This window comes from Morone saxatilis, unplaced genomic scaffold (genome assembly GCF_004916995.1).
Source record: "Morone saxatilis isolate NCDOM2014 unplaced genomic scaffold, NCSU_SB_2.0 Contig5, whole genome shotgun sequence".
Classification (NCBI taxonomy): Eukaryota; Metazoa; Chordata; class Actinopteri; family Moronidae; genus Morone; species Morone saxatilis.
In genome coordinates this window covers 4193123-4204584 of record NW_023340095.1, presented here as the reverse complement: position 1 = coordinate 4204584, position 11462 = coordinate 4193123, and the positions used below count along the sequence as shown (strand labels likewise).

The 11462-nt window shown below is 40.9% G+C and overlaps 1 protein-coding gene across 10 annotated transcripts in view; it reads right to left on the bottom strand.

Annotated features, from left to right (window-relative positions):
- The window catches only part of tns1b (tensin 1b), a 158518-nt gene that overhangs the window by 102878 nt on the left and 44178 nt on the right, over window positions 1-11462 (bottom strand). For all 10 annotated transcript variants that reach the window (XM_035676528.1, XM_035676533.1, XM_035676534.1 and 7 more), the window contains exon 2: window positions 7087-7201. In XM_035676528.1, coding sequence (XP_035532421.1) covers window positions 7087-7201 — 115 coding nt within the window. The remainder of the gene's footprint in view (window positions 1-7086; window positions 7202-11462) is intronic.

Below are 11462 nucleotides of genomic sequence, written 5' to 3'. Positions count from 1 at the left end.
CTGTTGCAGACATTGAAGGACCTGAGCCTCCTCAGGAAGTAAAGCCGGCTCAGGCCCTTCTTATAAACGGCCTCTGTATTTGTGGACCAGTCCAGTTTACTGTCTAGTGTGACACCTATGTACTTGTAGTTTGTTACTATGTCCACATCTGTCCCACCGATGCTGACAGGAGAGGGCAGGGGCTTGTTCCTCCTGAAGTCCACCACCATCTCCTTTGTCTTTGCCACATTCAGCTGCAGGTGGTTCTCCCCACACCACTTCACAAAGCGGACAACCAGGTCCCTGTACTCAGCCTCCCTCCTGCCCTCCCGCCCTCCAGACACCCCACAATGGACAACAGCTGAATCATGACCTTGCATGACTAAATGTCTCTTCCAAGCAGCTGAAAGCTTATGTTTCATGTGCCTACACACACTCTCTAAGACTCGGTTGTGTGCGCTCACTGCAGTTTCTGTGTTGTATTAATGTTAGTAATTATTGACACTCAGTCAACACTATCCATCACTTGACTCATACAGGGGTGTCATCATTCAGCCCACACATCCTCCCCACCTTAAAGCCCTGCCAGTGTTGGGTTTCTGTGGGTAAAGCCCCACCTTCATCCAGCTGCTCAGGCTTTCCTAACATGGGAGATTCCCAAAAACATTGCAGAACATCAGAATAAATCCTGAGTGAGAGTTCCCATGGAATCATTTTGTGTACTCTGTGTCATGTGTTTGCTTTGACCTGACAAAACATTACTTCTGTTTGTTTACTTTTCTGTCTGCTTTTTGCGTCTGTGAGTATTAGTCTGGGTTTGTTTGGTAGGAACAGCTGTTTCCATTGATTCAAGCTGCAGCTACCAAAAACACAGCAAATTAACATGTAAATATAACAAGAAGCCTGACAAATGTGGCGAACACAATGTGTGCACAAGTTCAGGTCTGAGGTTTGTCCTGAAAATCTACACTGGCACATGTAGTTGTACAGATGGATAAAGGTATTCCAATAAATACAAAGGACTCTGCTGCCCCCTGGTGGCTGTAAGAGAAGCTGCAGTGGGAGACAGGGGATGGCATTGGGTTTTGATGAGCTGCAGATTGAATTATACAGCATGGGATTCAGTTGTGTGCATCCATTACGCATCTTTTTCCTAAATGTTACAGAACTGCTGCCTGCAGCTGGCTGCCAGCCGAGTATACCCATTCATTCCATTCTGATAAGGGCCTGACATGGACCAGCCAGTAATTCTAGGAGACTGCATATTTCCCTTTGTTATTGACTGAACTGTATAATGTGGATAATGTTTCACAATCTGTGAGCTTAAAACACTATTATTTAGCACAGCAACACTATAAAAATATATCTTAAAAATCTATGAAATCTTTGAAACATACCTCCAGATAGATCTGGTCAGTATAAACAGCATTACAGAGAAGTTTGACCAAATCAGGTCACATGATCTTCATCAGCAGATTGACTTTTCCCAGTTGTAATAAGTAATTGTGTGACTAATAACAGGCGTTCTAATCCTTCTGTGCTGATGTGAATCCTATGATATGATCAAAAGCTCCAGAAAAGTTACTAAATAGACCCTCTCAGCTGCTTTTCATTTTATAAATACTACATGCACGCACAACATGGAAAAGCAATGAATTGAATATTTGTATTATTTAAAATAAATTAGAAAACAATAGATCCAATTCAATTCAACAGCCAGAAGTATTAAAGGTTCAACTATAGTTCAACTGTAATGTTTCAACTCATCCAACAGGTGGCTCCCTAACTGCATTAACTGCTCTGTTAGTGGGGGACTGTTGTTGACACTTACAGTAAGTTTCACACTAAATCACAATTCAGTCACACTGATTTAATTTGAAAGGGAAATCAATGAAAGGGCGTTTTTGTTTGAGACCATGTGTGACACAGATGTGTGCCGTTCAAACGTCACATCCATGCATTCTTAAAATCAGCACAAATATCTTATCCATTCACTCTGACAGAGCACATTGAGCCTCTGTCCCCTGTCAGGGCTCATCGAAAGTCATTGTCTGGTCAGTTTAGTGGATTAGGATAACGATATTAGACTGAGAGACAGTTGCTATCCATCATCCAGAGAAAACCAATGCTTATCTTCATCCATCTGCTCCGCTTATTAAACTAATGACTTCTCCAAAAGCAAGGAGTGGCACCAAGGGAGACCAAAGAGTAATGGTGATTAAGTGGGTCTGCCACAGTAACACAATATTTTCACAACTTAAGAACGTGTCTCTAACATCAATGTATGATACTGAAGCCTTATAAGCAGCCAATTCTGCATGTGTGATTGTGTTTTAACCCCTGTTGGGATTTTCTGCATACCAGCTGTATGAGCTCAGCAGTCAAGAACAGAGTTATGATAACCTTCACTCTCTTTCACTCACACACTCACTCTCACACACACACACACACACACCTGCCACTGTGGTGTGTCTCCAGATAGTCTTTGAAGAGCTGTGTTTACAATGAATCTGTAGGAGACGGCTGTGTGGTCGCCTACACCCTTCGTATGAAAGCAGTTTCCAAGCGATTTCTGTAGATTGGTTTGATGTTTTCTTACAGTTAGAATGGCTTTGTATGATGCCTTTACAAAAATACAGATACTGTGAGTAGTGGAAGAAAACGGATTCCAAATTTGAGCCTTTCCCATCAGTTTTGGAGGGAACAAACTCGATTATAAACGAAAAACAAGCTGTTCTCATAAACTATATCAAGTACGAAATTATCTGTGATCAAACTCTCAGTGCTTTCCTTGTTAAAAAGGCACAACAGCGCTCCAGTGACCTGCCCCTGCACACAAACCCTCTATTTAACCTGAACTGCACCACAATGAATGAATATAAAAGCCAGTTCCTGCCCTCAGGGCCAGTTCTCCAAAAATACCCTTCCATGGAGGGCCTTTCTTTTTCTTTTTTTTTACTGGAAAACTGCGGTCCTGACCTGCGTCAACATGCTATTGTCAAAGCAACTAACACCTTGTATCCTGGCAACCGCTGAAGAGAGAGGAAGTCCAGGAGCTTGTGTCATTACGAGAGCATGTGACTGCGGAGTGTTAGTAAACAAGAGCAGCAGAAGGGCGGTACTGTATGAGCGAGGGAGCGGCTGGTTCCTGTATGGCTGCATCAGGAACAACAGTTCAATGCAGAGTCCTGCTGCGTATATCACTATTACACTGTTGAATGTTTGTAGGGCTTCATCTTTAAGCTTATGGTGTGTTTTGGATGTAAAACCTTATTTTCCTATAAGCTCTACAGCATTCAGATACCTAAACGAATACTTCAATATCTTTGGAAATAGGCTTATTTACTTTCTGGCAGAGAGTTAGATGACTCTCACTGTTAGTTAAAGTCCCTTTTCACTCAAACATATGTTTTTCTTCTTGTTCCTACAGTTGGATGTTTGAGCTTCACTATGCAGAATCATGTATGTGCAGAGTTTGACACATTTCCACTTTATTCATCTGCTGAAAGAAGAACATTTCTCTGTCTGATCATCTGATTTTAAGGGGCGGGGCCAACAAGCATTATTTCTGACATTACAATCTGTTATTCAAGCCTGGTCCAGTATGCAACTTATATTAGAGATGAAGAAACTTGAAGTTTCCACTCTTTGTGCTAAGCTAACCGGCTGCTGGCTGTAGCTCCATGTTTAACATAGAGAAAGGGAGAGTGGTATTCCTTCAAGGGAACTGGATAGCATATTTTATTATTCCTGGTAAACATCCACTCTCTAACCTCCTCCCCAGTCTAAATTACAGGCTTTCTGTAATAAATTTGTCTCTCCAGACTCTGACTAAGACTTGACAAAGCTCCTCCAGAGCCACAGGAGACATTATACACCTGTTTCCAATGGCTGTGCTGTACAGCCCATAACCAGTGAACCAATCCTAATGTTTAAAATACTAAAGTACTAAAATAAAAGTACTGTACTCAACTACAGTGACTCCAGCCTTTAATTCTGCTACTCCATTTTGCCAGTTGCTCCTAGTTTTGACAAAAATGGGAATTTAATGAATCATAAGACATGGAGACAGATGGAGAACAACAAAAATAAAGAGTGTCTGATGTCTGCTATAGAAGTACAATGTTCACTTTGTGGTCTCCTCATACATCTGTCTCAACCACACACACACACAAACACACACACACATACACATCTAATTTTGGCCACAAACCCAGATATGACCAGGAAGACAGAATCAAACTGAGGTAAATTAAATCATATTAGATTGAAATGCAGCCTTGTCATGATGCTTTATTTCCCCTATAAATCGGTTCAGGACCCAGGTGCTGTCTGGTGCCATTTTATGAGAACATTTAAGTGACTGTCTGCACACACAACTGAACATTATTTATCCAGAACACAGTGATGGCAACAGCCTGCGCAATTTGTGAAAACATTACCAAAATATAAACAACATTTTCATTCCAAAATCTAACAAACTTAAAAGACTGCTTTCAGTGAGGCTTTGGGTATAAACACTGCTCACACCACAGTTTGGTACAGACTATTTAATGTGTTCCTTTTACTAAGAGGCTTACAGACAGGTGCACTCTACATAATAATAAAGTCGCTTCAGAGGTCTCACCAGATACAAATATGCTTCTGCAAAATACTGTCTGTAGCACACTGAGTATGTGAAACAAAGATACCAAGTACAGACACACACATCCTACTGTACAAAGACAACATCTGGTCTCAGATCACAGAGGAACCGCAGGTAGTGGACTGCACAGATTTTACAAGCTGTTGTTTTAGCAGCATAACGAAGGCGACAGTCAGTTTACACAATCAACTTTCCTGGGACAATCAGGGATTCAAACCACACGCTTTGTACTTGATGATGGACTCAGATGTGTCTAAAAATGCAGGCATCTGTATTCTGTGTATTGCATGTAAACATTGCAAACATGTTCCTGCAAAGGACTAACCCTGAATAAATTAGGGTAAAATAAATGTATGTATATTTGCTGCATATGTAGCAAGAGCAGATGGAACCATATTTTACAGTATCGTAATAAGTGTGTTAAATTACTTGATTAACCACTGTCCTAGCATGAGCATGGGTCTGCACATAGTACAGCACAAGAACAAAATGTCATTCTGTCAAATAGTCTTTAGAGTCCGAAAAGATACCAATGTGCAGAGAACGCTCTTGTTTTCCTAAGCTGTGCCCTTCAAACATCTACCCATCCTGTGTCAGGTTTGGGAAGCTGCAAGCTGCAAAACTGTGCCAAACCAAACATCCAGCTATTTCCGCATGGTTTCATTTGACGTTATCTGTCTGAAAACAGACATTTCCACTACAACGTGATGTGGTGAGTAGTCCGGGGTTATATATTCTTTTCGATTTTTGTTTTAACCCATTTGAAGCACCAGATAGGAAAGGTTTATTGCATGGAGGCTGTTGGGGAAATGGTGACCACATTAAAGTCTATTATTGAATCTCAGTTTCTTTCCTGCAATTGTTTGTTGTTTCACATTATACTTTATTTCTCACCCAACTGGCACCTGCATAGACAGAAAAAAAACAAAAAAACAATAGAAGCACAAAATATTTGCTTGCTACTGGCACGCTAATCAAGTTACATTAGCTTCAAATATCTGAAAGTAATATTTGTTCAGGAACCAGCCATGACACATTCATACAGTACCATTAATTAAAGCTCTAAAATGTCGATTTCAAATAGAAAGTTTCCATCTGTATGATTGCATCAATCAAACCGTGCAAGTCACTCATTACCAGTGGACCACATTGCCTCTGCAGTAAATACCATTAAGGAAATTGAGAAGCTGTTAACCCTTAGCCTTTGAGGCTTCTTTTGCCCTCCGCTGTCACTTGACTGACCAAACCCTGACAAGAAGATGACCCCAGCTGACCTCAGATGACCCCTGATTTAGACCACTGATGGATGCTGTAACAGATATTGCTTTCATTGTCCCAGCAGGTTAGAACAGTTATTGCAGATTCCCTCAGTGGGCCTTAGCTCTAGGTTGGGGAATTTTAAGTAATCAAATAACTGATGATGCATAACAGCTTACATTTTGAAAATTGAACCGAGTCGATTTTCCCAGCGATGGGAGTTGTGACCTTATATGAGCATTGGGCCCTGGAAATAGCTCCTTAACAGAATAGGAAGAATGTGATAAGATCTTACATCCAACAGGCTTCTAACTACAAAACAATGGCCAACTGATTGTGGTAAGGTTCCTGTCAAGCTGTCCTACAGTCACATATTACTTACCAGCTCACAGAGGCAACACAAGAATCACACTGTATAATAAAAGCATCAGTAGAACGTAAAAAAGTGACAATATTTTCTGAGGTTGAATGGCCTTTTTCATAACCATGCCAAGAAGAACCCACAACATCCTGTCAGTCTCTTGTCCTTTACCTTATTAAAGGTCCAATGTGTAACATTTAGAAGCATTTATTGGCAGAAATTGAATATAATATTCATAGGTATGTTTTCATTAGTGTATAATCACCTGTATATAGGAATCATGTGAGTTCTTGTTACCTTAGAATGAGTTGTTTTTATCTACAAATGCAGTGGATCATCTTCCGTGTGGTCCACCTGTGTTGAACCGTCATGTTTTTACAGTAGCTCAGATGGGACAAACCAAACACTGGCTGGAAATAGGGCCTTTCGCATACTTTTGCAAGCTTTGCGGCCACAGCAGTTTCTCCTACACACTTCACAGCCCGTTCTCATCCCCAGGTCGTCAAATACAGATGCCAGGGGTGTTCGGTTAGTTGTGCAGGATTCTTTGGTTTCTTCTGTCAAGATTTTTCACCTGTCAATTACACTTTTTGGCTTGGCTACAACATAATTGGCCACTAAAAGCCTCCTTATCCTCCATTATTTTAGGCTGACTGGCTGTGAACAACTGTAACTTAACACCAGGCTGAACATGTGCAACCACACCCAACAGTGATGTCACTGTGCCCTGGAGTACACCTGTATATCAGCAAAAACTGAATGTTCGAGGACTGTCTGGGACCAACGCAAATAAAAGCTGCTACATTAAGTCAGAGATTTCAGAGTTACAGGACAGGTGACTGACCTCGGCAGATGAGTCCGTCTTGGATGATGGTCTGTTTACAGACGCTGCAGTGCTTGGCCTTCTTGAATGTCTTCACCCGGAAAGTATGGGAATGAAGAGCCTCCAACTCCTCTGGCTGCGGTTAGAGAAACAACAACAAAAGACAAAAGGGTGGAATGTTAGTGTTAAAATGCTGCGACCTGATGGGACTTCAGCGAGTCCAGATGGTGTGAGCAATTGTTTGGTTTTTCGTTTGTTTGTGTTTTTCATGTGCAGGTGATTCACAAAACAATCTTAGTTCATTTGCAATATATAGAATCAACACCTGACACATAACACGCAACACATTACATACATCCAAGCTCACATTCATCTCAGAAGTGTCCCCTTCTCCCAAGAATTACAGGCAGATCATTTCTACTCTCAGCGGTCTGTGCTTACAACACCACATACAATGGTCAAAAGGTCTTTCAAAGTCCACCAAGAGGATAAAGTTGTAGGGGCGTAAGATGAAAGAAATAAAACCTAAAAACACAGCCTACTCTCTGTTTTCCTTCTCTCTTTCACCCTCTTCCTCCCTCCCTCCCTCCCTCCCAACTGCCCTGTCATCCCATTTCCCTCCACACAGGTGTGTTATGTAACTCCTCTGACAGTGCTCCCCACCCAGTTAAACATCCGTCTGGGTCTGTCTGCAGCCTGCTGTTTTTCCTCTACTGTATACCATCTCATCCTACAGTCCTTTTCCTGTCCTGCTTTGTAAACTTGGCGTTCGGCTATGCTGGAGAGCGAAGGGAAACGTCAAGCTTTGGGAGTTTGATTGTTTCCTGCGGTGTCTTTACGAGAAACCTGCATCGTGTTTCCATTTGCCCCCTAATGACCGTCCACAGGGAAATGTGACATCATTTCTGCTGTGTATTTGCTCAGCTGGTCCCCATTTTTACTTTAAGGTTCATCCTTATGGGAACCGTGGTTCAATGGCTCCCCCTGTAAGCTAGACAACCTTACCACATTTTTATATTATACTTATTATGTTGTAAAATGACTTAGCCACAACTGTTTTAGATTGCATCACATACAGTGAAATGGCATTTAACCTACATTTAACCCATTAACAGAGTCAGAATTGGTGAGACAAAGAATAGGATAGAATCTTTACTGGCCATCTTAGTTTTTGGTCTGACTGTGACAGTCTGAGAATATACAGTACAGTCAAACAGCCAGAAGAGACAGGGGCAGCATTAGAGAGCTTTCCAAGGGATAAACATTTCTAAAATTTCTGTTTTTGATGTATCTAAATGCCCTTAATGTACATATGGTCTATACAGGGATTGAACAGAAAAAGTGCATGTGTTTTCAAGGCAGGAAGTGCCCGTTTAGCTCGGCATCCAGACATAAGGCTTCCATTAAGTGTGTGTGTGTGCATGCTGGACAGGGGTAGAAGTGGCCATGTGGTTGGCATATTGGGGGACTCCTCACATGTATTTTCATATGGGGAGACCATCTCAAAGCATGGCAGAGAATATATAACAGTTCCCTTTCTGAAAGAATTCCATGACTACCAACCACGGTAACCTAATAACCACTAATGACCCCCTTTTTTTCTTCGATTCAATCCTAAAAGGCAACGTGTTGGAAAAGCGGCTTAGGGTGTGCAATCACAGTCCAGACCTAACACTTGAATGATAAACCAGACTGAATATCTGTTTGACTCTCCTCAATTCACTGACTGTCCTGGTATTAGCAGAACGAACTGACTTAGCAGAAAGAAAGGAAAGCCCCGTGTTTCTTTCCCATGATGCCTTATTTCCAGGCATTGCTTTTGGATGAATAAATCTCATTACACACCACATTTTGTTTCATTCTACATCTCATTACACTGTATATCTATAACAATGGGTTACTGGTCATGCAGTGTCCTATTCAGCTAATGAAATCTGTTGTATAATATCTTCTCTGGAGGAGCTTTATAAAGTCTAACAACTCTGAGATGTTAGCTCGGGCTCAGACATTATAACAGAATGCCAGTATTATATGGGATTTTTAAAGATACTGGAGTTTGCCTGGCAGGTAGTGTCTAACAAAAGGCACAGCTGAGTTAGAGTAGGAGGGAGTGTTTTAAGGGCTTTGAGCACTACATGAAAATATAGGACTGCCAACACATAAGGCTCAACCAACAAAAACAGATTGTCCAGCAAAATAGTTGAACCTGGATACATTTTTGTATCAAGTCAATGTAATGTGTAAGAGTTTAATCTTTCCACAGAATATTTTAAACCTCTATGCAATGAAGACAAACAAGAGTGAAGGTCTACAGCAATGCATTCAGCTCTGTGAGGCTGGCACAGCAGTGCTTAGAGCTACACAGTAACATCAGCATGCTAACAACTAACTGTAATGTTTAGCGTGTTTGTGTGCTAACATACTAACACAAATGTCATTAGTCTTGCAGGTATCTGGTCTGAAATCAAAGTACTGAAACAATTAAGATAAAAGGTTAAATGATCACCAAAGTCATTATGATTCACCACCATGGATGATTTTATAAATTACATGGCAATCCATCCAAGGGTTGTGATAAAAATAAACTTTTCCTCTCCATGTCAACCTGATGGAGAGGAAAAGTCAGCTTCAATAAATGGACTTTTAGAAAGAAAGAGGTGGGTAACAAAAATAGCAGTATTTTTAGTTAACAGAAACCTGTAGAATCTGCAGTAGGTGCTCTGAATAAATTACACTGTATAATTATACAAGAAGATACAGAATTGGCAATTTTCCACAATTCGTGAGCTCGTTTGGAGGTTTAGGAACAGACTGATATGACCTGTGATGGGTTTTCAAGTACTATGTGACAGTTCAGTGTTTGTATTTCAGAGGCACATGGCAACAGCAGGACAGCCGACCCTTCATTCCATCTCCCAGCTACGCCTTACCACTGCATAACATGATTAGCTTAATCTAGTTAGGCTGATATAATGACCATGGCTGTGCAGGACGCGCCATGTTGGCAAGGGGGTTTTGAGGGCTGGAGGTCTCTGCCTGGCATCCATGCATGGTGTTATCCCAAGGCGCCGCCATGCCAAAGCTCTGGCTGGCACCTGCTGGGTTGGGAATTTTGATATGGATTTCAGGGGTTGGGAAGGGGTGATAATAAGTGGGTTTAATGGTACTTTGGGTGTGTGTAGTGATTGAGGATGAGTGAGCGTATCCCTCTGTCAGTTTCCAAAAATGTCTATATCTTGTCAAAATGACACCAGGCTCTGTAGGAATTGATACCTCTGGAATGAGGCAGCACACAAGCTGTGTTTGACCAAAAACAATCCTCTGGTTTCACTTACAGACTGTTTAGCAATCAACTGTCAACATAAAAGGAGTCAGCAGAATGAATATGACCCAGCCACAGGCAAGTGTTCAGAGGAACACCCTCTTTAATCGCTTTTGTCAAAGTGTCTACTCTCCAACCACATCATCCAAAACAGTCATTAAGTCCACAGGAATGGAAGTTTTGGTCTGCAATGAAGTAATGTGTTTTGGATGCAATTACCACATAAATATTTGGTAAAGGACAGTATGCTTTTGTTGTATTAGTTGTGCCTTAGGAAACAATGTTCATTTTGTAAATAAAAATCAAATAGATGGCTGACTACATGCTTCTAGTACTTGTGTTTTCTGTCTGATGGTTTATGCACAAAACACATTTTCCAGATTCCAAATCAAATTACATCTGCAACGTGGGGTGTAGCACTTTAATCAGCCCATGTTGCTATAGCAATAAGCAATGGGTTTTTTTGGGTGCATTTAAGCCTCTCCCCTCACTTCCTTGTCCCAAATAACTGCTGTTAATAAGTAAATTAAGTTGTTCTTGCTGCCTGTTTCAAAACAAAAAATGTATGGTCACAACCAACCTTGCACAAATGCAGGGACATTTTTAATTTTTCATGTTAGTTTCATGTTTAAATGACCTTTCCCGTTGAAAGTCCCTTTCCTGTAAACATTAAGGATGTGCATGATTAGTTGATTAGTCGTTTAAATATTGCTACCCTCACTAGTCAGTAAGAAAAATACAATAAAAACTATTATTTTATTAATGTTGGCCTACATTGTACAACATCAGTTAACTGCATTTAAGACCAGCCACTAGTGGAAGCAGCTCCAGCAGACAGTCACAGTACTGCAGCCCCCTCCCCGTGTGAGGATATAAACCAGCCCAAAGTTGGAAAAACATTGAAATTAAAATTAACGTAAAGGTTGCAGCAGCACAAGTTTCAACACACATACAGTTTAAATCACTGATTTGAATCTACCTAAGCACAAAAAAAAAATTGTATTCAGTTTAATAATCCATAAATTTTGAGCCATGTGTTTACAGACACCTATGTCTGAATGACAAAGAGCCATCA